Below are 27,618 nucleotides of genomic sequence, written 5' to 3'. Positions count from 1 at the left end.
AACTGGAACAATTTTGAATTGACGAACGGTCAAAAAATCACTAAAGAATCATGCCAAAAGCTCATTGACAACTATCCTTACCCTAGCCCGACAGCCTATACTTTTAACATTTTGGATATTTGTCTAAAGCATGTTTATCCCAGAAATATTCTTATGTTTATTATAATTAGTTTATTTGTAAGTGTAGTTTACTTAATAAGCCTGACCTTAGTTAAATATTTGTAATTGCCAAATAATTGCCAAATGTATCATTTGAATTTATTGAAGAAGCCATTGTAGCAATGCCATGGGCAAGTACAACTCTAACATCAGTACTTGACTTATAGGAGTCTATAGGAGCTTTTTATTTCATGAAAATGCTGGTCTCCACAAAGAGATTATCCTTACAGACATGCACCCTTTCAGGTAATGCAAGTCTACGGTTCCGAGTGTCAGTACAAAGCATATTCAGTTAGTTGCTGTCTGCTGGGGATGCTTGGTAGGTTAGACACAGAGAATGAACTCTTCTAGCAGAAACCTTGGAAGACCTGAAGTTGCTTTTTTTTTAATTACCAAAAAAAAACAAAAAAAAAAAAAAAAAAACAGGTACACAAAACAATATGCAATTAACACAGACTTCGAATCGGGTTCTCTGTACAGATCGATGTCAGTGCTAGCCCTGCAGTAACCCACATGCATTATTCCTCAGATGTGTGTGAGGGAGAATAGAGATTTTGTTTATAATTTACACTAACCCACTGCAGAAAGCTCCCACTTAACATCAATAGATATTGACCAGGTAATACATCAGGGCTGCCCTTTCACTAACATTGTTTTCAACTAATATGTTTATTAATTAATGAGCTATTTGATAATTAATTCATTTCCCTACGTGGAATATGCATACTTTTTTTATTACCATTACATTATACAGATCGACTAAAGCAAAATATTGGTTTATGTTATAGGCATGATGATCATGTAGAGAACCATAAGGACATCAATTAAAGGCCGTCTGGGACAGGTTTTTTAAGCTTTTGTTCCAGCACAAAATTACTATGAGATATGTGGTCATGTATGTAGGAAAAAAAAGAAAGGAAAAGCAAGGCTGTTAATGTCATTGTTTTATTCTTGTTTTGCACCTTTGTTGTTTTTAATATTGGCAGGTATATGAAATGGCACAGCTTCTCTTTTCTCTCCACTTTAAGACAGCATCTAATTGAATGTGTCGGCCTATTTCACAGGCCATTTTAATTGAATGTAACTGCTCTATCTGCACTGCAATCACATGATCTCTATTAAGTTGTATATTTGAAATGAGACACTGAATGTTCTTTTTTTGTAACCAGTTGAGTTAAAACTATAAGCAAAACATACAACTCAATGCTTAGTTTGAAGAGGAACACCCTCTTCTCAAATTTTCTTCATCTTGTTTACCCTTTGCTATTCTCATGTAATTTGAGTTTCTTGAAAGAAATAAAAACACAACTCTTTGCTCTGGGATCCCCTAAATTTACCACACACGCTTAAAGAAACCAGTAAAATACTGTAAAAATGCAGCAGTCTAATCATAACAGTCTTTTTTTTGCTCTAAATTTCTATACATTCTTGCAGTTATCAGTAACAGGTACACTGCTGCATTTTTAAAGAGCAACATTTCATTTATTATTTCACATTAAACAAAATCTTTGAGGAAAAAAAACAAGTTATGCATTACAATTTAAAAATAAGTCAATTATCTTTAAAATTATTATTATTATATATTATTACAGCCTATCTAGACCTAATCTGAAAAATGAAAATGCATCTAGTATGTAAGAATTGCAAACCTTGCTGATTTTAATCATTTGAAGATGTACTGTACATTCAGAATAAGGCTCTGTTATATTTTTTTTAGCACAGATTTAGCTGCAGTGAGAGATGATGATTTGCATAAGCGTGCTCCCAAAAGACTTCTCCACATACTAAGTGAAACAATTTGTATCAAACTGGAAAGAGAAAGGCAAACAGAGTCGACAAGTAACCTACAGGTGTTAGCAATTTACTGACTGTGATAACTGCTTTTTTTTTTTTTTTAAACTTACAGTGGAATCGACATCAAAGTATGTGACGCGCTGATAGCTGTTTAGGGTCCCACAATTAGCTGTAATCACGCAGGATCTGTAAAGCTATGACAGATAAACAAAATAAACAACTGCCTTTTATTTTCTAATTGCCTGTGAATACTGTTCCATGACTCTCCATGTAATCATTAAAAAGCATTCTGGAATGTGTGTTGTACACTGTGCATGCCAGTGTTTCCTTGTGCTGTGTAAAACAAGCGTGTCATTTTCAGGCAATGTGCATGTAAGGGGCTGATTGACATGAAGCTTATTCTATATTAATGCTGTGACTTTAGGGGACGATATAAAGAACGAAAGAAGAAGAAGAAGAAGAAGAAGAAGAAACAAGTGCTGAAATAATACCTAAGTTATTGATTTTACTGTCTATCGAATACAATGACTGAAAACTGTACTGCTTTGTAATATGTATAATTATTATAATTACACTGATAATTCACATTAATACAAAATAAATAAAAAGACCAGAGATTTAAATAATTTTGTTGTAAATGCGTATATTGGTCCTTATGCATTTTGATGTGATTAAAGAAAAAAAAATGCCAGAGTATGAAGTTCGAATAAAAGATTCAGACTGCCTCTGTGCTCATGAGAGACAGAACCTCCCCAGGAAGCCCCTCAAGTGACCAATTAGTAGACTGCATTGACAGGTCATGAAAGACCCTCTCCGGTGCGAGAGAGCTGCTGGGGTAGCAGGGCTGGGAAGGGGACCAGGAACAATCAATAAACACGACAAAAGCAGGTAGGAGTCATAATATGTATTAAAGGATTTGTATTGAAGAGAGGGATTTACATTGAGTTTAAATTCATTTAGCAGCCAAACTGATTTAAACCAAATGTTAAGTGGTAAGGAAATTACGTTGGATTTTGGAGAATAATACACAAATCCAAAAAAATTCTGATTGTGTTTAAAAAGAAATGTACCTAGGCAACAAGAGTTAGAATATAAAAGGTCACTATTAGATTTAAAAGCAAATTAGCTTTTAAGCACATTTTATTTATCACTTTATTTTAATAAAGGTACTCATCACATTATATAGAAAAATCAAGATAACACTTTACTAACCCTGTATAAAGTGAATACATTTAAATGCATTCATTACTAAAATAATATCCTGGGATCTGAGCTCTAACAATATAAAATAAAGTAGTTCATTGTGATTATATATATATTACATGATATAGATTAATGTTATTTATATTGCAAATGATTCAAATTAATTTAATAGACTTATTTATTTAGTATTCTATTTAAGGAGGAAGGATCAAACTATATTTTATGCTTTCCAAAGCCTAAGAGCAAACACTTAAACGAATATTTATTTTATGTAATGTATTATTATTATTATTATTATTATTATTATTATTATTATTATTATTATTATTATGAATAATCCAAAGTTATACATTAACAATAGTTTCACTGGGTGTTATGGCTGTACCTGAAAACATTTTATTTGTGGCTATGTTTAACTGCCCACAGCATCCCCATTATATTCCATTAAAAACAATAATTACTAAAATTATAACCCAGGGTCAGGAAACCAATGCTATAACAATAAAGTACTTAATTTTGACCAGAATTCACTTAATGCACCAGGTACAATATAAGGTTAAAATTACAAATGGTCTATACAGTAACTATGCAATTAACCTGACAGGTTTTATCATTTTATTACAGAGTGAAATATTTTTTTAACTCATTAACCAGTACCTTTAGGGTTCCTCTGTGAAGTATATTTCTATTGTAGATACAGTCAACTGTAATTCAGCCTAAATGGCAACCTGCCCACAATTAAACACAAACACTCAAGCATGGAAGAAACATAAACACATTTACTATTAGTAAAAAGTCCCCATAGTAGGGTTACACTTTGATACATTTTAATTTATCTCTTCTGCTAAAGTACTAACCCAAAAGGAATTTGTGATACAAATGTGTAATTACAGAAGGCTCACTTTTTTTCTCGAACACATTCAAGATAAGCAGAAACCAACAACTACCCCCCTTTTGATCTGGGCAACTAAAACATTGATACCAAAATACAATAAAAAATGTAATAATCTGCATCCACATAAATGTATTTATTTTAGAGTAAGCAGAAAGCACTACTTAAACCACGAAGGTCATCATAACAGCACACGGCTGAAGTACACGGCATTTTAGGTCTTTCTTTGAGGGTGTATATAGTGTATTTCACATCTCCCAGTGTTAGAAAACCTTGCACAAAGACAGGCTTGTTTAAGTGGTTACTAGAGGTTTTAAACTTTGAAATGTGTATCATAAAGAAAAAACAAATACATCTAAAATCTTAATAATGATTTCATTTATTTGGAACTGAACCCATTTTTATTGCTACTTTTTTATTCATTAACAGAATGGTATCTGTAGCCAGCGCTCCAGATAAGGTTTTGGGTCTGCTTGTAACTTACCCTCTAATTTTGACACTGAGAGAGTAAAATGTATTTTCAGGGGGTACAATGCAACATTACCATGAAGTCATGAGTAATCTTGAAAAGTACTGTACAAACTTTAATGGTAATGGGGTAGATCTGTCAGATGTAAGTGTCGGAAAAGCTATTTATAAGAGACCAGCAAATGTCTCTTATAAAATGCAAAATGCTATTATCACAAAACATAAGCAACATCTTTGGAGAACTCCTGTGACAGCTCTGCCTGTCAATCTGATTTGGCTAGGTATCCTTCTGAATAGTCCTTTAAAAAAAATTGCACCTGGGGTTAGTAAATAACTACAAATTTATTGTGATCTGCAATTTAGTACCATACAGTCTACTGTTTCCTTATCTGACACTGTTATTCCAAACTGCCCATCAAGAATTATGATTATCAGAATAACATAAAGCAATAAAGTGGTCTTGGACTACAGTCTAAATATGTGTGCCATTAAATAAAGCATTCTCTGCATTGAAATGCCAGTTTCTGAAATGGCTGTTTTTCCATGGGGAGCTAAGATTTTGTCTTATTTATAGTAACTGACTGGTCAAGCCTTATAGTTAGCTGATACAGGTACTTAGCTTCATGACTGATTTGTGCCGCTGAGATATAGCCTTGGTTTAACATGATATGTCTATGAAAAGCTGAGACAAGCTGTGGTACTGTCCTGTGTAGAGAAGGCTCATCTTAACTGTTCTTTCAAGTAAGGCTACTCAGGCTAGACCCATATAAGTTTTGTACAACTTGGATACTAACTATATTCTTTCATGTCACATTTGCCAACTTTTTAAGAATGACTGTATTGTGCTGGTAGGGGTATGGGGGTATCAATAGAAATATTCTATAAATCCCTGTTCATGCTGATCTATCTTGGACAGCATAAGAATGTTGTGAAAATGTTATGGCTATAAGGTTATAAGCAGTAACACTCGAAAATAAATATTTATTTTGCGAAAATGGCACAGCATTTAGAATTTAAATGGACTATAGATTGCAAACTTTACCTTAACCGTGTAATATTTACAATGGCTTTGTATACACCTCTTTTTTGGCCTGGATCTACACTATGTTAACATCTATCTTAGAATTAGGTATAGGCAAAAGGTTCTGATTTTCTACTCACCTTCATAGTGTATTTAACTACATTTAATCAAAATGTAAAAAAAATATTAAAATCTTGAACAAGGGTATTTACTATCGTTCTTCACTCTATCATGTAATGATTTATTAAAATGCCATAGAGCTAAAGCTCTGGAGTAATTAACAGGTTTATTAATGTGTGCCTTATATTTAGCTCAAAAGTCATCAATTACAACTTAAAGAGAAGGGAAAAAAATCTAAATCTTTGACTCATCCCTGCTTAGCATACCCGGGGATCTCCTTTTGTGAGCTGAGATGTCCTAGTGGTTGACTACATCAACAAAACCCCTTGAGGATTTGCCATTGTGCTCCGCACTCCGTGCTCCCCACAGTTAGCATTCTGTAATGCAAGCTGGCAGGTTTCACATGCAAATTGTAAAAGCAGACAAGACTGCTGAGAGTCTCGCTCTCGGGTTAGGGAGCTACTATTTACTCTTTTGCCAAAGATGAAGTTTAAATAGCAACATGATAAATAAAACAGTATTGCTAATACTAGTCATATATGCCTTTTGAAGTTGTAGCTTGGGCTCCTTGGTTCTAAATTGGAATTCATTTTTCATGTAAAAAATAAATGATTTGGGGCAGTTAATGCAAGCCCTGCAGAATAAACATATATTTTTTCTTACTTCAGTAATGTAATCTTTAATTATAAAGGAATAGTAATGATGTAAAAAGAAAAGCCTGGGATGTTGTTTAGTTCTTTCTAGTTTAATTAATGAAACACCTTTTTATTTTTGAGTTTCTGCCCAGTATTTACCCTGGTTTATATTCATACTGCCGCCTTGAAGCTTGTGTTTATTTACTTTTCTACTTGTCATTTAGAGCTATTAAAGTTGTTTATTTTTGTTCTGTATTGTCTTTTTCAGATATGACAAACAACGACAAAAGGCAAAGCCCCTCCACTAAAGAAGCCTGGCTATAAAATACTGCAGCTTTAAATGGCTTCTAAATGGAGTTTTGAAACATTGGGCCCTTGCCGAGTTCTTAGGAGTGTTTTCTTAAGGACTGTTTTTTGAAGTGTTAATAAACATTATCTTAGGTAAAACAATGTTCTGAAAACTAAGATTACATTTCTAACCAGCAACAGTCTTGAACAGTTTCATGAATATGAGATCAAGCACCATTAATTAAAGTAGTTGCTTGTGACTTTCTTTCGTTTTGTGAAAATGCCTTAAACTGAAACTAAGTTGGTGAAATACAGTGAAATACAGTACATAACCCCCCAAACTGAAAATGTTATCTACACTGCTGAATTATCCAAGCTCACATTCCTGGTTCACAGCAACAAGGTTTACTTCTTTTTAAATTATATGCCAACAAAATATTACCATCAATTGTGCTTTTACCCTATTAACAGGCCGGCCTGACAGCTGATGAGATACTTAACTGTCTAATAAAGCAATTAAAACAAAGCTGTCTGTTCTGCTGCCATCCATGTCAAGAACCTTCTAATAACTTTTTCTTTCTGTAATTATATTTCTCGTTTCTATTAACAAGGTGAAAATCCTGCTTGGTTTATGAATATGTACAATTACTGAAATAATATAACATAAGACCGAACACAAACAGTTCATTTGCTGAGGCAATTACCCACATCCCTGTCAAAAGGATGAAAGAATGAATAAAAGAAACAAAGCAAGAAAGAAAGTAAACATGGGGCCCCCTGATGATTTATGTGGAAGTGTTTCTAATTCCAAAGCTATAATATGGACAATATGTCTGTGGTCGGGTTGGATTATGTTAATAAACATGTTTGTCACCACAGAGAGGAAGGTTGTTATCAATTGTCTTGCCAGATACTTCGAATTAGTCACTCAGGTGTCTAGCCAGGGTTTCCACTATGGCTCAAAGGCAAGTGGGGCAGATGCTCAGAGCTCTTTCCTGAAGGAGCGGGGCATTCTGCTATCAGCGATCTTCAGAACCATAATAGAGATAGCAGGGTCCCCTGAAAGTAAGACTGAACTGCTGTAGGAAATCTACTGCTGACTTCCTAGATGCTACTAATGAATGCCTTTGTGCCTTGTTGTTTTGTTTTTCCTGGACAAAAAAGTATGAAACATCATATCCCGAATGTTGAAGTTGGCTAGAAAAATGTAACTCAGCCCTATTGTTACTGTATTACATATGCTAAGCAGTATGTTTGCTAAGAGGTACAATTACTAAGATCAATTTAACTGAAGGCTTGCTGACGTTCAGATAAACCAAGACAATCATTTTCTCTCCTTTCCTATTCTGAACATATTCTGCTCAAAATGACCTACAAGCGATCACTACAAACACAATACAAAATCTTATTAATATAATATAACATCTTATTGATATGTTATTAAGAACATCTTATTAATATGATCCCGTTCAGTCACTGTGTGAATGACTGTACCATGTTAAGTTTCCTATCTATGTATCTACTGTATAATGCATATGTGTTTTTTTCAGATATGACAGGACAAATGTAATTACAAACGTGTGGCTGAAGGGGGATATAAATATATATATTGGTTTGCTGTAACCTTCATTAAAATACCTTTTTCACCCAATATTTGTATGCCTTCTAGAGTACTCGATCTTGTATTTTTATAAAAGGCATAACATGTACAACTAGTTTATCCCAGTACAGTTTCAATACATAAACCCAAAATAAATGTAATACAGTTTCCTACCAATTTTCCCAATTTTACAAATCAATCAGTTTACAGCAAACCAAAACATTTTTGGGTGGCCCTATAGTAACATAAATAATAATAAAACATTTTTTTGCAGCGATGTTGAAATAATTAGGGGAAACTAAATGTAGAAGCCTGGCTTTATTTTCTTAAGGTTATGATGCTAATAATGTTCTATAATGTGAAGCAGAGTAACTATCATTGGTTAATGTGAAACAAATGGCAAATATGTCCCATGTGTAACAAGGAGAAAGGAGAACATTGAAATACTGGCTTGGAACATTTTTGTTTTTTACTAACACTGTTTAACCCTACAACAGTACATGTTTTTGTTACAACCAGTTTTCTTTTTTTGTAGAGAAAGGCTATTTAAAGTGTCAAAGGCTGGCTATTGCTGTCTTTTGTGCACTGGAAAATAGATAACAAGATAGTTACTACTTGAACACCTAGATTTTACAGGCAGACCATGGTTTCAAACCTGAGCACTACGACAAATAGATATACCCACGTTTTACAGTGGCCTGCTATCAAGGATCTGTTAAATGCTGCCTTTGGGGCTTGCTTTGTGAGAATGTCAGGAGCTGTGCAGTAATTCATCATCATTGGTGGCTGCCTAAGGTGTCAAAAGTCACTGCAAAGGTGAACATGTGGTTGCAGAATACATTCCTGAACAGTAGCATCATTAAATGCAACTTTTGCACCAGGGTGAAATTATCAACAAAAAAAGTGCTCATTTGAGCAGCCGGGTGTAAACATTAAAAAAATGGAGCCAATTTGGGTGCCAATGAATAAATACTTCTGAAATGTGTAGATATCGGTACAGGATCATGTTTTAATACAAAATAAGCCTTAAAAAAATAACTGATGCAATATAATCAATTCACCATTAACAAAGAAGTTGAAAATACTGAAACCTGTGTACCCTCTGCATGTATCATTCAGTCATGTACTGTAATATAGCACTTAAGTTAAACCTTAAATGGCAAGTATTAAGAAATATTACACTATGCGGTAACTGCTGTAAAGAGGGTTTTGTTTCAAGATATCCTAAAAACAAGTCATATTATAAAATAAATGGTATTAAAAAAAACAACTGTGCTATAAAAAAAATGATACATAAAGGTCTTAGTCATATAATGCACAATAGGGGCTGAATTCTGTCATGTAACAGGCACTCCAATTTGAAAAAATGATGTGCTTGACCATTTTAATCTCTTAGTATTATTAGATTATTATCTTAGTATTCTCTGAAATTATCCCGTTATTTTAATTTTTTAGTTATTACTTATCCTGCAGTGATATATTATGTGTGTTTCTCTGTTGTGTTTCTGTCTATATTAATTGCCATGAACTACTCCAGAAAAACATTGCTTTTGAAAAGGCTTCTTAAAGCTGAACAAGAGGAAATGTGATGGAAGTGTTACACATACTGTACCTTCTTCAATTGATTATTCATCATGGCGTGATCATCATCGCCGCACACTTTCAGGATATTTTTTGTTGTAAAATATTTTAAGGAAGCCAAGGTGACTATACCTTTTTCCATCTAGAAAAAGTATCAAAAACAACTTCCAGCTATAAATGCAATTCTGGACCTGCAGCTACAAGATCTACTGATTACTAAAGTGTTTTTCAATTGTTCTGTGTTGTAAACAGAAGCCTTGGTTTCTCTAGTTTTAAACTGGGAAAGAGCACAGGACATTGTACAAGAACAAAAGCTGTAGAACTAGCAAAACTATTTTGTCGTTAATAAATCTGTTTTTCATATCAGATAAATAATATTTTGAATGCTAAACAAGCCCCCTATCCATTTTTCATTTATTTTTCATTGCTAATCAAGGCAGCTTAGATACCAAAATACAACACTCACGGGCACAACCAGGATGGGCAATACTCTGCAGATGTCTAATAGAGTTTGTGTTGGTCCGTTTTAACAGACGTATTCAATGGCTGTTTTAAATCTTTATTGCATGTCGACTGGAAAAAGCATCAGGCATCAAGTTCCATCCTTAAAGAAAAATACATTAAAAATAGATTGGCGATGCCCTTTTAAACAAATGTAAGACTGTACATATCTGCTATATGATCAAAACATTCCTTACAACATATCCATTGGAATAACCAACTAGCCTTCCATGCTTTTCACCAATGGGTTATAATCTGTTCCAGATTACATTTATCCACATCCCAAAATCACCACCGATCTTGACCAGAACTTCATGACAAATGGTGTTTAGGTCATACTTAAAGTAGGCTAGAAGAGAGGACTCATGGCACCTGCCAGAATTGTGTGATTGAGCACTAGATTCAGGGCTAAATAAAAAATTCAAATAACCATAATAAATAATAATACATTTTGCAGTATGGTAATTGTACTGTGCTGTACTTGGTCAAGAATACTGCATTATAACACACACACACAAAAAACACATAAAAATACTTTTCCCCTTTTGTTATGTGGCCAGAGATTCCCAGCTATTCCAGGAAAAATCCTGCTCCCAGGGATCAAACTGAGCCTTGTGACAGCCGGGAGTGTCCGGAGTAATGTTCAAAGCATTCGGGGGGAGCGAGGGGCTGTGACTGATCTTTCCCTTCCCCTGCAGTCACCTGCTGATTTTGTCCAGGTGTTTTATTGCTATCTTGAGGCGCTGGAGTTCAGACAGAGAGAAGACTTTGCCAATCCTTTTGTCTGGGATTGTGCATTCCTAACACAGATGGTGGACAGCCACAACCTGGACAACGCCAGGCTCAATTACACTCACCTATGCAGAAGGAGAGACTTATCCTCTCCAGAATGCCAGGGACCTTAAATGCTGTAATTAAGGGATTAGGGCAGGATGGTCTTGATTGAAAAAAATAGAGGGTTCAATATGTCACAAAATCACAGGGAGTCTGGATTCCAGAACCCGGGAGGAAAGCAGTAAGCGATCAAATTGGATTTGCATGCCTCTTTTATTTTCTGAACATTTGTGCTGTCTTAATTTTTTTGTTTACAAAGATGCAGTTTTTCTAAGGCTTGGCAGTCTCACTGGGTGTTTTATAGTACCTCACACTGGCAAAGAAATAATCATAGAAAAATGAACCGAGTCGGCAGAAAATAATTCTCATAAAATTTAGAGTTGGGGCATACTGCTCACCTGCCAATCAGCATTTTTTTTTATTTTTTTTATTGCATGAAGTTATGGTTATTAATTTATTTTTTTGTTTCTTTTTCTAATTTGTTTTGTGTATCCGCAAGAGAACTGACAATTACCACACACATTGCAGTTTTTAAAATCACTGCACATGTGCAAGGGCTATTATACATAACAAAGCCAGAGAAACATATTTGCATACCGTAGAAATAATTTGTCTCCAAATACCAAGATTTTGATCCTGGTTCAAGTTGCACTAACTGCTGATCCGAAACAAGCTCATATAAACCTTATTATGTATTTGAGGTACTGCTTGATTCCTTCATGCTGCCCTGCTCTCAAAACCTACCACGGTAAAAACTAAGAAGAAAAAAAAAGAAAAAAAAAGAAAGAAAGCAAGATGAAGCATCACCAAGGTAAACAGAACCGAAGAATGTTAAAGAAATGGGACGTTTTACGAAAGTATATGTATTATATTAGAATGTTAAAAACACTAGAACCTGTATTACCTCTGACCCAAATGATCTGGCTGCTGTAAGGAATGCTTTGACAAACACAGAATTAGAATATTTTGCCTAAAATGATTTCATGGCATATTTGTGTTTGCCAGGTGTAAAACCAAAAAGATATAATAACAACAACAGATCCTTTAGTCTCCTTGCCATCTGGTTTTATATTGTATGTTTTAACTGATATCAGAAATAAATAAAACTGAGAAGAGTGTTTTTTAAGGTTATTTGATTAGTTGAAAGTGACTTAAACCATTAACCATTGTGTGGTTTACAGCTACATTCGCACTATGACAATAAATACAGGCCTGAACACGTGTACATATTGTATTATCAATTTAAATATTCATTTATTATTTACAGTACAACACTGTTGTCAGGCATCGTACTGAGCAGCCATAAATGTATCCTATTTGCCCTTATTCAGTCATCCTCTTTCTCTCTCGCTCCGTTTTCCTAATGACAGAGAAAACTCCCGAATGCCAAGGCCACCTGCACTGATTGCTCTTCTCCCCCACACCCACAGATATAGAAAATGAGCCCAGTGATCATTAGTTGTAATTTTTTTGTCGTCAGTGTAACGAGACGTGGCTTTTTTCCGCTCTGAACCTCCCTGGGTGATAAGCAGAGAGCACAGGGAGGAGAACACTTATGGCAGTGAAGGCTAAAGTCAAGGGAATAAGGAGAGGTCAGTGGATTCTGATCACACACAGCTGCTCTATTCAATTTTACTGAAAATGCATTATTCAAAGAGAAAACATCTAGAAACATTATCGACTTTATCTGGGCAGCATCTCAACCACAACGATCTGCGCTAATAGACTAAGTTAATGCAGAGGAAAGTAAACTTATCATTTAAGAAAGGTCCTGTGGCTGTGCAGCAATTGGAGGACAAGAATGGAGATGTGATGTTAGGATGCCAAGAAGGGGGGGCAGCCATATTGTAGGAGAAATACAATCAATTATATTTCTTTTTGCCTTTTAGAGTTTCTTTAACTTCCAGATGTCATCAAACATATAGCCACACCTCCAAAAAAAAAAAATGAAAAAAACGAGAGACGGTCTTAGCATCTTTCTTTCAGACTTTAGAAATCTATAAACCTGCACTTCCAAAGGACAAATGCCTGTTACCTCCCATTCTCTCCATTGTTTCAATTAGCTTCACAAAAATAAATGTCTAGCAATAAAATAATATTACCCTTCCGCCTAAACTTGAATTTCACCATCTCTTTGACAACACCATCTTTTTTTAAATGACTTCCCATCCCATTGAGTCGCATAGCAACTTGAGGCCTACATCATTTCTGAGCTGCAACAAGACCTACAGCACATCTTCTAACTAGCGAGAGTACAACAGGGTTGCTTTGCTAACATTATTTTAAAACTTACAAAACTTTGAAACTACTGTTCAACAAGCATTCCCAACACAGCCCAAATACTGTTTGGAGGGTAGTGTATAAGGCTACTGTATTTTTTATTTCTACTCAAACAACTAGCACCCTGATGTCATGTCCCCATCCCAGGGACAAGTCCTCAAACAATAGTTCAGGTAATATTGATTATAAATAGTTAAACATGCATTTTTTACTTACCAGATTTTTTAGATAAAACAATAACAATTGCTTTTTAATGAGGATATTTTAGGACACACAATTTATCTACCCCTTTAGCTGTATTTCCCATCCTAGTGAAAATGTGATTTTGTTATTTCAAACAATTCTTGGCAGAGGGTCTTTACTTAGCAGTTAGAACGGGATGCTGCATCTTGTGGAATAAAAAAAAAAAAAAAAAAAAAAACACTGCAAACAGTTAACAGTAAAAGTACTACTGTTGCCTCAGAATACAACCAAAGACCATAAAATATGGAAACTGTATACAGTGCTGCCTATAGTGAACACTACTGGGAAGAGCAGAGACTATACATCCCCAGAATCATAGCCGCACTGCAGGCAGAAGCTCAACCCTGACGATTCTTCAAAATATCTTTAAAAACCCCTCCACTGACCACTCAATTTACCTGCATACTTTCACAAATGGGCAGCTTCCCTCCTACGATCTTCTAAACTGTTTTGCTTCCAGCGCGCAACCTTTTCAGAGTATTTCTGCAGGTTATAAAAGTTCCATCACTCTGACCTAGATATGCAATACCTTTAATCTCTGCAAGCGATTTACCAATATGTGAACAGGTCTGGATTTTGATACTCTGACATTAAATATACTTGTGTAAAAAAAAAAAAACATTAAATACATGTTTTCTTGTCTCCTGATAGACACTCAGGGAATAAAAGAGAATAGGCTAACGTTGCTGGCAACTATGTGGACCAGCTCATGGTTGCCTTCAATCGTATATAAACACTCATCAGAAAAGTTTATGATATTTACAAGCACCAACATAGTGAGATCAGAACAACATCTTGTGCAAATGCCTCTCCAGATTTCATTTGTTTAATAAACAGATTTAGGAACATATAAAAGTAATAGATGCCTGTGGTTAAAACTAACTAAATAAGTTGAAAGGCTATTTACCTCAGACTGCATTAGTAGCGGACTCTAGCACAAGTTGAACTTCAGACTATCCCTGCTCACTTCCTTGGGAGGTACAAACAAGCGTGTGTCCCTCTGCAAGCATTCTCTGGCTGCGAGGGGTGGGGAAATTTTGCATTTTCGCTTGCGACGGTTGCATTAAGATAACAAGTCCACTCCTGCGCTCTCTTTATCTGACTGACAAAGTTCACAGATACCGGGCTGAAGTGGAGACATGGCAGTTGAGTGCCACAGGTCATCACCATCATACAAGATACTGGAGGGACGAGTTGTGACACGATGGTGGGGTTCTGATAGTGGTGTTAATGACACCGCTCAGCACTTACTCAGCCTGAGTTACATACCTGCCAGTTTTTTGCATTGCAGTCTTGGCAGGTTTGCAGCTGAGAACTGTGGAGTGGGGACAAGAAGGCCACTTTTATATTCGATAGGCACACAATGCTCAGCTATGCTTCATTCAATAAGTCCTTAAATGGCCCTGCTGTGAAGCACAGCAGCTACAATAAAGTGACCCTTTTATCTCAGCTCCCAAGAAAAAACAAGAACACTGCAGTCACATAAACAAAGTATAATCCTTTTACTCTGACCAACCAAGGGACTGAGTAAAATAGTCTTAATAGGCAGCTTGTCCTAATGTAGGGAGATCTTCAGACTAAAATGATAAGCACTGGACTTACTGGATATTTTGCTTTTAACTCTCTTTCCCATATTGGAATTGTCTGTTTTCAATCACTCAGGAATCGTGTGTTTCCAATGCCGAACACTAGTCCCTTTCAATATGGAACATATTAGTTACTGCGGTTTTCAAAACTTGGTGCAGTTGGTTTTGCTGTAATAATCTTTTAGTCTTGTTGCCATGTCAAAAATGTATGGAGGTTAAGAGCTTATACAATTTTAAAACAATATTTAAAGGTATATGTAGCAGGGCGATTGCCCTGCACATGGGGACATTAGTGTTGGTGTGTTGGTTATATGTGGAAACAGGTTTGTTTTGTGTGCTTTTTGGAGTTGTTATGTTTGATAAAATGACTGTTTACAGACGGGCGCTTGATTGAGACTTGCTGTCTGCTAGGTTTGGTTGAGAGGAAGAGCAGCGAGTGATTGGCTGTGCCGGTCCTCAATCAGCAAATGGGCGGGTCTCGACTGCGTGTCCTTCAGCATAAAAACATCTGGTGGGGACTGCAATGCCATGCTACAGAGGGAGAATGTCCGCTCTGCAGGAACTACAGCTACGCAACCCTTAAACTGCAACATGGTACTTGTGAAGGCAATGCCCAGCCAAGGCCGTATGAAGCAGCAGGAGTCGTCGAATGAATACTGGCTCATAAGTAGGTTAGTTTAGGGCATATTGATCCCGAGTAATGTATAGCGAGGGTTACGTAGTGTAGCATGCTCCTGGAGCAGGACGCCTCGTTCAGTAAGGCTAGCGCTCAGCCTGTGTGGCACCTTTTATTTGTAGTTGTTGTGCTGTGTTTTATTTGGACTTTTGTACAGTCTACTGTATGTGTCCTCTGTGCGTTACCATGGCTGGTAGCATCACATGACCTGTTTGTTTACTTTTTCTTTTGTGTTAATAAATCCTGCGCGCCTGAGTGGTGTTTCAACTCCAACTCCCATGTCTCTCTGTCTCGCATATCAGCAGTGTGGAGTAGTGGTTAGGGATCTGGACTCTTGACTGGAAGGTTGTGGGTTCAATCCCAGATGGGGGACACTGCTGCTGTACCCTTGAGCAAGTTACTTTACCTAGATTGCTCCAGTAAAAACCCAACTGTATAAATGGGTAACTGTATGTAAAAAATAATGTGATATCTTGTAAGTCGTCCTGGATAAGGGCGTCTGCTAAGAAATAAATAATAATAATCAGCAGTTACCCACACATGTGACATGAGTACCCTGTCACAGTATACTTTATGCAGTCTACATTAGTCTATATTACCTTTTATATCCTATTACATAAAGTTGCACGTCCATTAGCGGTCATCAGAAATGTAGCCTCATCTTGCACAAAAAAAAATATGAATGTGTACAAAAGTATCTGAAAATCATTAAACGAAAAAAAAAAAATTATGTTTTTTGTAAATCCCTGACATTGTTGGTCGTTGTTATTTGTTCACAATAATTGTTGATAGCACATTATAATAATAAAATCACTGACTGATGATTGTAACTCATCCAGATATCATAGGATTAAGTCATTAGCACTACAAATTGTGACAGATTTTTTTTTTATTGCACACTATCTTAAGAAACTAGTATTGGCCCATAGTTAACGAGTCACATATTTCCCCCTTGCATCCCCTATTTATGATTTTACCACATCCTAACAATAACATGACCAGAACTAGTGCAAAACACACAGTTCTAGCTAATGAATCACACACTTTACCGCAAACACAGTAAGTATTACCAGCTGTGACACTCTCGCCTTGGCAGTGCAAGGGGTGCAGAACAAGGCCGACACATCTGAAACCAGCTGTACTGGGAAACCACAAACTAGATATTTCCAGCTGCCTTCTCAGGGGCTTATTTTTCTCTGCCTCCGTTTAGACCCTGTCCCTTTTAAACAGTTTAGCCATCTTTGTTTTGACAGGGCTCCAAAGTTCCAGAACATTCTCTCAGATGTGCTGAACTGAGGGGAAAATCAGAAACATTCAGACACACTTACACTCACATGGCTGCGACAGGTTTAGTCTTGAACAATTTAGAGACAAAGCAATTTTTGTCTGTCAGAAACGGCACCCCCACGCTGAGATGTATTGCCAAAAAGGCTTTTCATACATACTTTCATAAATCTTTTTTTTTTTTTACATCATTGTTGTTTAATTTTCTCATAAAATTGAGTTTAGTTAATAAACTTATCTGAACAAGATCATTCAGCCAAAAAGCTAGTTAAACAATGAGGCCCCGCTGCCTTCATTAAAAATAAAAATCCAGTGAAAGCGTGAAACAATAAAATCAGCTCAGACAATAGAGATCTATAAAAACATATTAAACTTTGCAATAAACTAACTGAACACCACTGGCCAAATGCTAAAATGAAATCCATAACCACATTCACTGCCAAAGTTGTGCAACAAATTCTGGTGTTATTAAAAAAAAAAAAAAAAGAAAGAAAAAAGGATACGTTATGATTCCAAAGTAAAACATTTTCAGACCATGAAATCAGTGTCTATACTTCATCTCACAATGTCTTCAATTAGATTTTGCGTCTGTCTGTTTTCAACCACATCAGTGACAACAAGGATATTTTGATAGGATAGTGAACGCTGTTTCCAACAGTTACCATTTTAAGGCCTACATTTGAGCAGCACACCACCTTGCATGGAACCTACAATTCATCTATCTACCTACAGCTGCCAGCTCTGAGACAGGGGAGTAAAGGGACAGCACATTATACAGTTGTACACTTGGAGGGGCAGCCCACAAACGTCCGGGAATATATTGGGCAACTTTTATAATACGGGCCGTTCCTGGAGATCTTGTAATGAAAATTGAACTTTGTTTGATGTTCTGACTGACAGTCAGGTGTTTTTGTTTGGTTTTATCACAAATGAATAATAATAAATGTTGGTTGCTAGATTCAGCAGCTATTTTGCCATGGTACTATTGTAAATGGTATCTTCTATATATCAATGTTTTTTTTTTTTTTTTTTTTTTAAATCCTGGTTATAAAATAAATAGACATTGGCCAGTTGGCATAATATGATACCTACCTTCTATGCTAGTCTAATAGTGCGGTACTGCACCAATCTTACACTACTACAACAGCTTATTTACAAATATCGCAACATGTTTTGGTAAATGTCATTACAGTGGGTTTTACAGGGAAACTACTGAGCTACTCATGACTTGGCTCTGTTATCAACAACACACTACTTGCACCAGCTTGTACTTGCACTGACCTGCTCCATACCTTGCCACATTCAACTACTGCTCCTAACTATAACTACTTACTGTATCTTGCATTTGATTTTACTCTTATAGGTAACCGTACTCGCGTTTTTTGTAACTGCTCTTATTTGAAATCATTCTCATCCATTTATCATACTTACTATGTGTTCTTACCAGACTTCACTCATATAATGTTCCATATAATTTGGAACATTCTTTTTGTCTTAAATGTAATCTCCAGAGTCAATTTTAAGGTTTACCTGAAAGATAACCACAATCTCACTGCCATCTACACACCTGCAGGGGTACAAAAATGGCGCTATGGTGTTAAATTCTAGCGCCAGGGTACCTCATGTAGCGCCAGAAACATTAAATTCTGGCACCAGCAGACATGTTACATTGTTTACATTTTTGTTTTATTTGTATTCCTTAGCAACCATAGATGATGATAGTTTCTCATTGGGTCTGGACTACTCACATGACCAACACACACTCATCCGCATACACAGGAGAGAAGGTTTGTGTGGTGTGGTAAGTTGTGAGGGCGGCTTGATTAGGGTGGGTTTGATAATTTAGCACCAGTAAGCTCTCTGCTGCTAAACTTTCAAAACAGTTTAGCACCAATATACAAAACAATTTGCACCCCTGACCTGACATATATAATGTTGACCCAAATTTTAGAAATATGTATTGCATTAGAAATAACATTCATTCTTATCATACCTCCTTCCACAGGTTTTCCCTCTCAGCCATGAGTGTTGACAGATTGGTATAAGCAGAGTGTGCTAATGTGATTTCTTGTCTTGTGACTATGCCCATTCAGAGAGAAAACAGACGTTAATTGCCTATTACCTTAAAGAAAATGTTTATTTTATTGTCTCTGATAGAAAAACTGTTGAATACCTTCTATAAAGTAGCGTGAGGTTTCCAAACCTGTGCCGTACTCCCATTCCTAACCAATGCATAAAGATAGACTGCAAATCCCAATACAGCTAATTTGTTTTTTAGTCACAGTTTTTATAGTGGCTTGATTCCTATCTTGTCAGCCCCCTGTGATGACTTTGCTTAGATATTTGTATAATGAAGGCAAGTAATTTAAATATTCCCACAGCATTAAATATAATATGTATTTTACACTATGCAGCAATTTACAGACCATAATTGGGCTCTTTGGAATTTACCAATAGAAAGACAAAATGAATTACTTATATCTACAAAATGTCAGAAACATGACTACATAATAATTAAATTGTTTACCAACATTGTTGTTTTACGTCATCCTTATGTATATTTTGACTTTAATCTAATAAACATCCATCAGTTCGCTCCGTTTAACTGATTTAAAACTAATTAGCAATATAAGTTACAAACAGGCTCCATATATTTTAATATTTTATTTCACTCTGGGGAAATGTTGCAAAATGTATTTTCCTGTTTATTAACCAGGAGCTCATGTTTTTTTAAAATATATCTTACCAAAGTACTGTACCTACTGTGAAATGCAAAAAAAAAAAAAAAAAAAAAAAAATCTTCATATTGAACATATAAAATGTCTGACATTAAGATGCCAATAGCTTCAGCTGCACTGAATACTGGATTTACAAGCTAGGTACGGGCTGGAAAGCACTGCATTATGGGTTAGCTCTCACGAGGGGTCCCGAGACTCAGAAGGTGAGTTACGGCAACACTTTTAACAGGGAATCTCTTCAGTGCTCTCATCCACTTTAAGATACTCCTTGAAATGGAAATGAAGACTCAATAGTTACTTGCCCTTTTTAAGCTTTCAAATGTATTATGTTTAAAATTTTAAGGGACATAAACTATAGTGTCTAAAGTCATCATTTCTCCTGCCCACATTTTCAATCAATTCGACTCGGTGGATCCAATCCAAAAATACAGTGCCCCTTTATAAGCAACAAAACAATTTATATTATATATTGAATAACACCACAACCCAGTATAGCCAGTAAACCCTTTAGTGTGTTTATATGTAAGAGATAAACACCGACAAGTGTTGAATCATTAGGCATGAGAAAATGGGGAGTCTTTTCTAACCAATTCAACACTTTGAGTTGTTTATGCCATTATGGCAGGGTGTGTGTCGTTTGTGTTATATGTTGTATGTAGTGTGTTATTGTTGGGGTATATATATATTGGTGCACAGAATATAAATTGGGCTATGTAGCATCAGTGTTGTAATATGTATTTAGGCACGGGGATTGCACAATCACTTCACATGCAGATAAAGTATGTAATAGTATGTGAGCACGGGGAGTGCACAAATTAGTTCACGTGCTGGGATTCAAGTGAATGATTGATTAGTAATTGAATCCCGGCACAACTGTATATATAGATGCATGAGTCACTCACTCGGGGCTGGTGTGTTCAAGGGTGAAGGAACAGGAGAGTCAGGAGAGAAAAAACTAGAATTAAAACAATTGCTACCTGTGCTGGGAGGACCAGCACGATACCCATTTGTTTCGTCCACTGTTCGTTAGTGTCTGTTTGTTTGGCCATTGTGCCGTTGTGTTTGTTCAGTGTTTGTGTTTTGTTAAAACTTTTTATTTTATTAAAACATGCAAGCAAGTGCATTCACATTTCACTATCAGTGCTGTGTGTGTTTCTTCTGGGTTTGACGTTACCACTCAGGTCAGCTTGCCACAGCCACTTAAAACATTTCTTCCGAATTGATACTTTTTCGATAATGAAACTCAGTTGATTGTTTATTTGGTAATTTGATTTGTTTTTTGCTCTTTTGTTACGCTTCAAACAGTTAAAATGTGTGTCTCTCACATTGTGGAAATGTTGTCATGAGTTCCTTGGAGTTTGAAATCCCACTTACATAGACACAATTGTCAAGATAGTAGTGAGGACTATGTGTTAGGTGTAGAACACGAAAGTGTCATTTGAAAAATAAAAATGCAAAAAACAAAGAAATGTGAACCAGCAACGGAAAGTAAAATTATTGACCGTTTTGTCAAACCTAAAACTGATGAAGACCTAAATATCACTGCCAGCGATCAGTTTTTGAGACTCAGGCAAAATGTAAGTGGGCTATGCGTATTTGAATGATGGTTAAATGAATGAAATACAAAAGCTGAGTTTACATCTAACATCTGTGTAATTGATGGAGAATTACTAAGTAATGATGAAATTGCTGTTTTTCCTGAACCTGTCCAGAAGAAATGTGAAAAATTAGAAGGGGGATGTTAATGTGGAAATTTCTTTTTTACATTATGTTAATGTATAATTGTATTGTATATAGAACTGCTAAACTGAAATGGTAAGCCCTTTTCTAAGTGTTACGTTTAAAATGTGTAATACTATAATTAAGTAATTGTTGAAATGATTGTTTTGCGCAATAAATTTGTATTCACTTTTCTGTTGAATTGTTCTGACAGTGGTTTCATTGACAAATCAACAGTTTTCTGTGGATTTGTAGCATAAACTGAGTATTCATTAAATCGACAATATATCTGCCTCACATTCTCCTTCTCTTCAAAGCCACACATCCACTTTCAGTTAGAAGATTTGTAGAATGAATCAATTAAAAGAAACCTGTGGCCTTTTTCGCTGGGAACACTGAGGTGCACACCAGTCACTGGACGCCAGTCTGCTCTGAGAACCAGCAGGACTTGTGTAAGGTATAGAAAATAAACCCTGTGACAGGAACCGAAGCCAAAAGCCTGGTTTTGAACAGACAAGTTGCGTGGGAATTGTAGCACCTCTGACTTAACCTGCAAAAGAGGTCAAATTATTATTGCTAGCCCTCCATCACTGTTACCCTACAGTCTTACTGACGTTCCCACTCCCCTGGGCAGCCTTTTCCTGTATAAAATGACACCCTTAGTGCCACCCAGTCACCTTTCAGCAGCTAGGTGATGCTTTTCAATAATGTCTCTGAAATCTTTCAGAGTGCAACCATGGGGTCAGGGCTGTACACTAAATAAAGAAAAGTAGAATAACTTTGTCCAGAAAAACAAAAACAAAAAATATAAATAAACAAAAGAAAGGTATCACAAATCTCTTGTGCCTGTTTGTTTTTAACCAAGATTAGTTACTTCCAGCCTGTACTCTGACTGACCTAATGGTATCAATGCTGCTGGGCTTTGGAAGATACATGCACAAACTTTGCCAGATTTCAACAGTCTCATTGGGTTTACAAATTCTTAGAAAAGGGGAGCAAGTTAGGTGCAGACACACTGCAAGTTTCTATCAGGATAAGGAAAAAAATAAAAGCAATAGAGTGAAAAAATATTGCCTTTTTTGGGTAGTAAATGGAATTCCCAACTTTAGTGCCCACTTTATACTCAAATCATTTTGTTTGTATTTTTCTGGCAATATTTGATTCAGATGACTGCTCTTAATGAGAACAGTCTCGTGATGACTGCACAATTTAAGATAATCAGATGCAGGAAATTGTAATAAACATATCTGGCCTGTGTGAAAGTTGGACAATAAAAATGACAGTTAGTTGATGCTTTACATATTCAGGGACACCAATAATTTCTCAGCAAGTTACCTAGGGCCTGATTTCCAAAGCCTGGTTAGAGGATTCTGAGTATTGTCTCTTTTATCAATTTATAAATCTGCTTTGATTTAGCTTTTCAATTTTAAATCTGCTGTTCTGTTTTACTTAGTGATGTTATGTTGTCTGTGTAAATATGAAAAAAAAACATGATTAGCTTTTTTAGTTCTAGAGCTTTATTATCAGAGATTTACTCAATATAGTTACCAAAAACAAGCCCTAAGTGTTATATAAATAGCTTGACAGTTAATTCAATTGACATTAATTAGTTTAAATTGCAAATATGTCTAACATTAGTTTATAGCAGAATTTCTTCTTTTTTTTTAAATCAACTCACTTAGCTGTTCTGTGATGTCTGGAATGATATTTTATTATTTTGCGGTGCATACTTTTCATAACATAAATCCAACACATTTAGAAGGGCAGATTTTACTTTTTACTTAGCAAATGTTTAAAAGGAAGCGTGGTTTTTTAAACTCAAACCCAAAGGTTTTCTTGGAAGAAAGTTTTCATTGGAAACAAATTATGATTTTCCGCTATTCAACTTGCTTTAGGATTTAAAGGTGGGGTGCAATGATTTTTCATTTTTTTCAGAATTCATATGAATAGTACTGTTGGTAGGTCAATAAAAGTATCGGTGTAGTTTTAATGTATAGGTTTTAATGCTAAGTGTATAAAAAACAACTCTGAAGTTGACACCTCTATGAAAACTCCAGCTCACTCGAAGCTGCTGCTAATTTATGCATGACATCACACCAGAACAAACTCACCATCCCGCCTGCTGCTTTCCTGCATTACCGCTTACCAAAACACAACGCACCCAGGGGAGAGATACCATGGTAAATAGGTGTGTAATATATAGTTGCTCCAACACAGCAGAGCCATTGGTATCTCTCCACGAGTTTCCTAAAAAGCTGGTACAATGCCGGCAATGGGTGAAGTTCGTGAGGAGGACCAGGGATTGGGATGCTAAGACAGGGGCGTAGCTAGGGTTAGATTTTTACTGAGGCAAAAAAAAAAAAAAAAAGTTGAACAAACCTCTTGCAGATCCTGTTCATGTTACAAAGGTAAAAGTTATCATCTTATAAAGCCTGGAGACTGTTCATGCAAACTGCAAGGCAATATTAAGTCCCTTGGATGATGATGATGTTAATGTTAAAATTTGATGACCCATATTATTTCAAAGATTAAAACTAATTATCTCCCAGCAAAAACACTTATTTTAAAAGGACAAGAATATACATCAATATTAATAAGTAGATGGGTTCATACCTTTATTGACATGCATTTGGTTCACTGCTATTTAAGTTGCCTTACACTGCTGGGACTGGTAACTGCTGCTGACTTAAGACTGGTGCTGACAACACTGTGACTGGTGCTGACACTGTGACTGGTGCTGACACTGCTGGGACTGGTGCTGACACTGTGACTGGTGCTGACACTGTGACTGGTGCTGACACTGCTGAGACTGGTGCTGACACTGTGACTGGTGCTGACACTGGGACTGGTGCTGACACTGCTGGGACTGGTGCTGACACTGCTGGGACTGGTGATGACAAAATAGACACATTCTATCAGTATGTACATCAGTATGTTACTATTTGTTATAATATTAAACTTTTTTTTTGTTCATTAAAAAAGTTGTATTAAACAAGATAACATATTCAAAACATGTTGTACAGCGAAAACAATGTGTAATCCCTCGAGAATGATTGTTGTTTTTGAAGCAAAGGAACTCAAACCAGTATTCTTGAAAGAATGCATCCATTAGCCATAGATTCCAATTTACTGTATTTCGTCTGTGTGTGTGTGTGTGTGTGTGTGTGTGTGTGTGTGTGTTTCTGTATGTAGTACTGTTTTTTTTTTCTTTAATGTGTATAGTTAATTTTGGTAATTTTTATTTTTTGATTGCTTTGTATTTCAACTCGATATTTTGATATACAGTAATTTGTATGGTTACAGCTTCTATTAGTACATTGTTATGTTAGTTAATTCAGTTCGCTTTAGCTGAAAAACGTTTGGGGAAAATACAAATGTAATACCTTAACTGTAAAAAGCAACATGTTTTGAGCTTGAGAGCGTTTTGAAAGTGACTAGTAGTGTGTTTTGAGTGTACACTACAGGTGTATTGCCTGTGCATGCACTGTTTCAGAACGGGAGAGTAAACATCAAGGAACAAGTGACTAAGAAAATGATGAAAAAAAATGTAATAATGGTTCCACAAATGGGGGCCTACAAATCTGTTTGGCGCCAGGCCCACAAACGGTTAATCAGGCCCTGGCTGTGGTAGTTAGAGCTCTGGACTCTGACGGCTGGGTTTAAGCCATATAATGGCTGTTCATGTACAATATTTGTATGACTCTATATTACTTTTGAAAAGGTATTCACCAAAAATAACAATAATAATAATCTTTTGTCAATATAAATCAACGACAGGGAGTAGTACAGTACTTCAAGCGGGGGAAACCGGTCGCAGAGGTCCCGGTGCTGCCTAGTGCACAGGCCGGGTCGCTATACATGCAAATACACAGCCACTATGCTATAATAAAACGCTATGCTATGGCAGGTAGGGTGATACTTGGTCGAGCTGACTGTCCAGTTAAGGTGACGAGAAAAAACAAACAAACAAAAAAAAACATACAGCCAGCTATCCCGGTTTAGCTACACATTTAATGTCATCATAAAAACAGGTACTTGGATTTTTGCTGTGCTGGCGTTAAAACATTTCTACATGGGAGAAAAAAAACAAAATCAAAACGTATTGCAGCTAAACATCACATTGCGCAGGGGAAAAACAACAATATAAATGATAAATTCACTTAACATTGATTCTTATCAAGAGTTGGCTTCTTTAGAAAGAAATGTAATTGGTTGGTTTTTTCTCTGTTTCATGTTAGTGCTGCACTGTAAACCAGAGTACAGTCACTTGGGAAACTGACTAATGAGAAACTTCTTCGTGGCCCGAATTTTACATACCGCAGTGTCTGTACAGCCCGAGATCACAGTAATGTGAAGAAATTAAAAATAATATATATATATATATATATATATATTTTACACTCTTAAAAAAAAAAGTGGGTACATTTTGGTTTTTTTCGTCTTCACAATTAAGAATTGAGCCGATTTTTACTGAGACAACCGCCTCGGCTGCCTCAATGGACGCTACGCGCCTGTAAGCCCAACAGCAGCTGCATCGGCAGCACCCACTTTACCGAAGACAACTTTATTAATGTAATGATGTTCAAGATGGCTGCTGTTAAAAAAGTTGCTGCCAGGAAAAGAGAGGTGCAGAGTGTAAGGGCATGAAATTATCATTTCATTATAATTATCTCTTACTGTTTGATGAAACAGTGACACGATTATATAGCCAACAACCTCCCATGTACATTATTAATAAATAATGTGATAAAATGATCCCGTTATGTCACGTTCTCGGCTGCATTCCTGTGAAGTCTCGATTTCGTCGGGACACTCCCGCGTAAGATCTTCTGCCTCCGGATTATTTAGATCACCAATCTTAACATAAACTTCAACTTTATTTATTTAGTATTATTTTCCCAATCCAACCTGCGAAAATGTCTTAGGCTACTTTATATGTTGATGAGGGCTATATCAGATTCTAATAGGCTACAAGTTAAGAATAAAGTATTATTTACTGTATATGTAAGAATTATTATATTGATTTGTTAAGAGAAAGTTGTGCAGTAAGTCAGAAGGAGACCTCTGGTTCTCGTGTTTTCATAAGTTGACAGGTATTACTGTACTTGTTTTGCATGTTAAATTGCAGCTGATCTGTTGCCACGGAGATCCGACACACTGTGTCTATTGCTTAGCTTTTTAAAAAGCCTACAGTGAAAAAACGAGAGAATGGCTATTTTGTACGGCGTTCCTGAGCTGGGAGAACGCACCTTTTTTGTTCTTTGTGTCTCGAAACAAAGACGGTACAGTCTGTATTCTTTTTTGTTTATTTGTTTATGTTTAAAGGGTGTCAGCCGACTGAGTGACTAAGAACCTTTGCAGCGAGGCATAGCCTATAGACAGTGAAGGTTATCGGGTTGTGCGTGTGTGACGCTGTGTAATTGACTGTACTATTATGTAAAGTCTGGTGTTACCTCAAGTAAATCCTATCACTATTGAACATGAGCAACAAATGTAACAATAACTAAAACTTTCAGAATACTTCAGGGTCTAGGTCATGTTTTTACTGTGAACCTGAACAATAAACGCTCAATTATTTTGCAATCTGCCTCCTTGTTGTTTTGTATACTTCCTATCAGTCACTGATGTTCTGCCCAGTTAAATACCTGTGCAGGAGATAAATAGGTACCTCACCTTTATTGAGGGTGGTGTAGTCAAAACATACAATTGAGAATTTAACCTGTTGTTTGATTAATAACTAAATTCCAGTAACTCACTACAGCAGGGATGCATAGATGCAACAATCAAGCGATATTCTTCAAAATAAATTCACCGTCTGAATATGGATGCTTGAAAAAACTGTCACGTGCTACTCTATCATCAACATGCTACAACAAACCACGCAAGAGAGAGAAGTAAAACAGTCACGTGCTACTCTATCATCAACATGCTACAACAAACCACGCAAGAGAGAGAAGTAAAACAGTCACGTGCTACTCTATCATCAACATGCTACA

At 36.1% G+C, this 27,618-nt stretch overlaps 1 protein-coding gene across 4 annotated transcripts in view; it reads right to left on the bottom strand.

Annotated features, from left to right (window-relative positions):
* LOC117420412 (basonuclin zinc finger protein 2) overlaps positions 1-27,618 on the bottom strand; it is a 289,953-nt gene that overhangs the window by 79,732 nt on the left and 182,603 nt on the right. Inside the window, exon 1 of one of the 4 annotated variants that reach the window (XM_059031730.1) lies at positions 14,527-14,641. The exons of the other annotated variants lie outside the window; for them this stretch is intronic. Coding sequence (XP_058887713.1) covers positions 14,527-14,538 — 12 coding nt within the window. The 5' untranslated portion in view covers positions 14,539-14,641. Of the gene's footprint in view, positions 1-14,526; positions 14,642-27,618 lie in introns of those variants that run through there. 4 annotated transcript variants of the gene reach the window in all.

The sequence above is a fragment of the Acipenser ruthenus genome, chromosome 1, assembly GCF_902713425.1.
Source record: "Acipenser ruthenus chromosome 1, fAciRut3.2 maternal haplotype, whole genome shotgun sequence".
NCBI classification, from domain to species: domain Eukaryota; kingdom Metazoa; phylum Chordata; class Actinopteri; order Acipenseriformes; family Acipenseridae; genus Acipenser; species Acipenser ruthenus.
Note: the sequence above shows the minus strand (reverse complement) of the source record. Positions and strands in the feature narration are given on the sequence as shown.